Genomic DNA, 4,554 nt, shown 5'->3' with positions numbered 1-4,554 from the left:
AGGGGAATTATACACCACGGAAGCGTGCAGTCAGACTAAAAATAGAAGCGAGGTTTTTGCCTCGGGATGCAGTTGCATTTTTACAGGTCAGACTGTGATCTTCTCTTGAGCTTCTGAGGATGGAAACGCAGTAGGCCTACCTAGTCCTCCTGGTCGTTACTATTTCATACGAAGCGGGCATAATGCCCAAACACCTCGTAGACTAAAAGTGCCTATTCATCACCCAATATACTATGATCCATAGACGGTGTGACACCAAGCATATGACGTGGGAAAATTGGAGTGGCATTACCGACGCATTGCTTAAAGCCTATCTGTTTCTCTGAGTCTTCATAGAGAAATCAATAGTGGTCTCCAAAAGAATGAATCTGGAATCCACACTACTACCATGGCAGACGGCCAGCTGAGTGATGTGTGCGGTTTAAACGGCCCCCGCATTCTGCCGCGCACGGCCAGCTATCTAGGTGTCTTAATCGCTCGGCTCTCCACTTCTCTCGCCTAGCTCTGCTCTTCTTCCTCATTCCCTCCCTCCCTCCGTCTCCTCATCCTCCTCCTCCTCATACCCTCCCCCTAAGTTCGATGTGATCGGCTCTTGGCCCTGCCGTGAGTTCTCAGTGCGGGCGACAGCGCTGCTGAACATGGCGTCAGACGGGATGATTTTAACAAACCACGACCACCAAATCCGTGTCGGAGTCTTGACAGGTAAATGCAAAATTGCATTGAGTGATTCATATTTCTCTGTGACAATGTGAATTCATGTCAGTTGACTGTCCGTTGGGGTGCCTCTCGCGGGCGTCTCATGGGCTACATGACGGTTGATTTTGCGTGTCGGCTCCCTCCATCTCTGGCTGATTTTGCAGTTCTCCGCGGCTGGTCAGCGCCTTGCGCCTTGAAGCCCCCTTATTTTCACAGGACTAACATCCTTGCATGCGATGGAAGATGACAATGTATCCTACATTCATACAAACCTGTTCGGTATCATTCGTTGCCATGGCGTTCGCGAGGCGGTTTTTCTCGGTGAGGGGCTCAGTTTTGTGTGTTGAATTATTCATAGCCCGTATCTGCTTCTGCTTGTCAGATCTGAAAATGACAGCTGACGGTGTGCGGAGCTAAACATGCTTGCGCTGTATGTTTTTCGTTATTGACACGCGGTTGGCCACAGCATTTCTCCAAATGTAGCCCATGACAGTTGCTGATGATAAGTTTATGTATTTAAGCGCACAGAAATGCCCGTGTTAATTGCGGAATACATGGCAAAGCAGGCGCAATGAATGATATGTGACTGATTTGTGAATGACATCGCTAATTGAAGCGGCTGGTTAACGTGACTGAGGCTCTGCTGGTTTCGTGAGCAGAATACGAGTCGACTTAGGCTACCGATCGGAAAACGATATAAAGGCTTCAAACAGTTATACACAAGACATTGGAAATGGCTATTTCTATGTGTTTTTAGGTATGTTTGCTTTGTCATATTTCTTATTCAGAACTGTGATGTTGAACAAGGCGAATAGTCGTGCGGTGTCATGAGAGGAAAGCAAATGAAAGATACATGTAACCAGCGACGGTTAATATTGACAAATACAGGCTTGCCGCTGCTGTAGCGATGCTGTTGAATTGGGGAAAGTGTCGGATGAGAAAACGAGTAATGGAGGGGGCTGGATGATTCAATTCATCATGAACGCCATGTATTCGTGATCGCCTATGACATCCTCCCTTATGGTAAATCCGGTTGGAAGATGGTATTGTGTAGCAATGGAGGAATGACTAGATCCTGAAATCTGCTAGGGAAACCCCGCCCCCCCCTCCCCCCTCCCCTCCTCCTCCTCCCCTCACGCGTAGAGAGAGAAGGAGGGAGCGCTAGTGAGGGCTTCAGCGCTGTCCGTGGTGCTGAAACAGCGTCAGTCACAAATGAGTGGGATGGTAAATACACTGCCAGAAAGCGAGTTTCACCACGTTGATAAGCATTCAGGCATAATGTCAACCGAAACAGAGCCGGTTCTATGTATGTAGCGTTAGTCCCTCGAATCCTCTTCTCCCCCCAACCAGTGTGGTGACAGATTGCTAGTTTGATTTTGAGGTGCTATGCTGACTTTTCCTGCAAATATATGCTGATTTCGGCGACGCAGAAACGCAACCCACTTCTTATTTGCATTTCTGTTCCTTTTTTCTTTCTCTCTTGGGGTTGGTTGGAATGGGGAGGTATGTTGGGAATTCAATACCCGTTTTCTGAGGTTTAAAAAAACAATGACCATGCAGACATATGAAACCTTCACTGTATATTTAGTTGTTCTGAATCTATGTCCAAAATATATTTAGTCTATGTCTATAACACCACACTAACCACACAGTGCCATCTATAATCTATAATAGTGCCATCGTTAGTCCTGCTGCACCACGCAGCTCTGTGCTCAGCATTCTAATGCCCCCCCCCCCCCCCTCCATCTCCCCATCTGGCCTCATGAGAAGGTCAGGGGTCAACCCTCCACCCCTTCTCCATAGCCACGGGGGGATTAGATTAGTTGACCCTCCTCCTCCTTCATCAGTGGCCTGACAGGTGATGTGGTGACAGCAGGGCCCAGGGGAGAGCAGGGGAGAAGGGGGATATAACTGGCTGGCCACTGCTCAGGCCAGGGATGGAGGGTTGGAGTGAAGTTGATCTCAAACCTCTATGATGGTGTCTTTAGATATATATATAGACTTAGGAATCTAAAGGCTGTATAGGTACAATGTATAATGGTTTATTCAATGTAGAAGTAGGATTAAGAATGTAGATCTGCGCACTCTATGCAAACGATAGCCGGGGAGGACATGGCTCAAGCCGGCCAAAGGAGGGATGGAGGGGTGCATATCTCAAACCTCTATGGGGGTTTGTTTGGACCGATCGTCAGGTATTTGCTCTAGGTTGCCTTTGGATATACATTACACACATTAAGGTGTACAGTAAGGATGTGTGGAAATGCATGCAACGATTTGTTTGTGTAAAATCTCAAGGGAAAAAATGATTAGGGTGAACTAACATGAATGACTGACACCTGTCAAATATGTAACCCTACAAATGTGAGCATTAAAACACTTCTCATGCTGTGATGGGTTTTTTGCCTCTTTGCATATGTTTCAATGTGTATCGAGAGTGTGTGTGTGTGTGTGTGTGTGTGTGTGTGTGTGTGTGTGTGTGTGTGTGTGCGTGTGTGTGCGTGTGTGTGTGTGTGTTGTTTTAATTGTGTCTCTATCTGGGCCTGCCGGAGGGTGTGGACAACACCATTCTCTAACACGCTCTCCTAGCTAACCGTCCTCCTGTCCTGTGTGTTTGTGTGTCTCCCTCCACCTTCCTAATGACACACACACACACAAACACATAATACAGCTCCCCAACAGCCTGTGTGACCTCACTGTGTTGTGGTGCTGCTAGGGGGAGATGGATACACCATGCAGAGAGTGTGTGTTCTCTGGACCTCTGTGTTCTGACGTAGCAAGCATGGGCCAGACTCTGTCACGTTAGATGTATTACACACACCCGGCTTCACACAACTGTGTGCGTGTGTGTGTGTGTGTGTGTGTGTGTGCATGAGTGAGTGTGTGTGTGTGTTTGTTCATCCGCATGCATGTGTATGTTCTCTCTGTCTTTGTGCACTAACAGTGAGCTCTGGTTGAAACAAAAACCCTGGTCCCAAATATAGCTACTGTACGCATACATCCCATGAACACAGTGAAACAGCTCAGTGCAAAATCCATTCAATGGCTTTAAATCACACATACTCACATACACACATACAAATTGACAGATATATACACAGACAGACAGACAGACAGACAGACAGACAGACATACAGACAGACAGACACACACACACACACATACACACACACACACACACACACACACACACACACACACACACACACACACACACACACACACACACACACACACACACACACACACACAGATACACACATACTCACAAATTGACAGAAACATACACACACGTTGACAGACACACACACACACACACACACACACACACACACACACACACACACACACACACACACACATGCTGTTGAATAGACAGACATGGACAGTATGCACTCAGTAGCAACCTGCCAATGGGAACGAGGCCTGGGTCGGAAATCTCCTCTCTGCGGCAGACAACACACATTCTCCATCTCTCGCTCTCTTTTCTTCACTAATTTTTTCCCTCAGCTGTAGCAACTGATAGAAGCTCAGAGAGAGTGAGAGAGAGAGATGTGTGGGCGGCGCTTCAGCTCCAAACTTACATGTCAGAAAGACATGAATCGACACCAGACGCCCCAATATTTAGTGTCGCTCGCAAACGGTGAAATAGAGTTGTATTTTTTAATATTTTTGGACGGCCTTTATTCGTGTGTTACTGTCCGTTTGTGGTCTAATGTGATTCTTCATTATGATTTCTCCACGGCAGTCTAGAGGGAGATGGAGGGAGGGAAGGAGGGAGAGAAGGAGAGAAGGGGGACTGGTAAGGGCAGGTGGGGAGGGAGAAGGCAGGCAGGCTCTGTGGGATTTCCCCTCTTAAAG

At 47.4% G+C, this 4,554-nt stretch overlaps 1 protein-coding gene across 15 annotated transcripts in view; it reads left to right on the top strand.

Moving 5' to 3' along the window:
• The first annotated feature begins 609 nt into the window (after positions 1-609).
• Positions 610-4,554, top strand: part of LOC139415270 (gephyrin b) — a 121,782-nt gene continuing 117,837 nt past the window's right edge. For all 15 annotated transcript variants that reach the window (XM_071163262.1, XM_071163256.1, XM_071163254.1 and 12 more), the window contains exon 1: positions 610-702. In XM_071163262.1, coding sequence (XP_071019363.1) covers positions 639-702 — 64 coding nt within the window. In that variant the 5' untranslated portion in view covers positions 610-638. The remainder of the gene's footprint in view (positions 703-4,554) is intronic.

Source organism: Oncorhynchus clarkii, chromosome 8, assembly GCF_045791955.1.
Source record: "Oncorhynchus clarkii lewisi isolate Uvic-CL-2024 chromosome 8, UVic_Ocla_1.0, whole genome shotgun sequence".
NCBI lineage: Eukaryota > Metazoa > Chordata > Actinopteri > Salmoniformes > Salmonidae > Oncorhynchus > Oncorhynchus clarkii.
The sequence above is the reverse complement of the archived record's forward strand: the minus strand, read 5'-3'. Positions and strand labels throughout refer to the sequence as shown.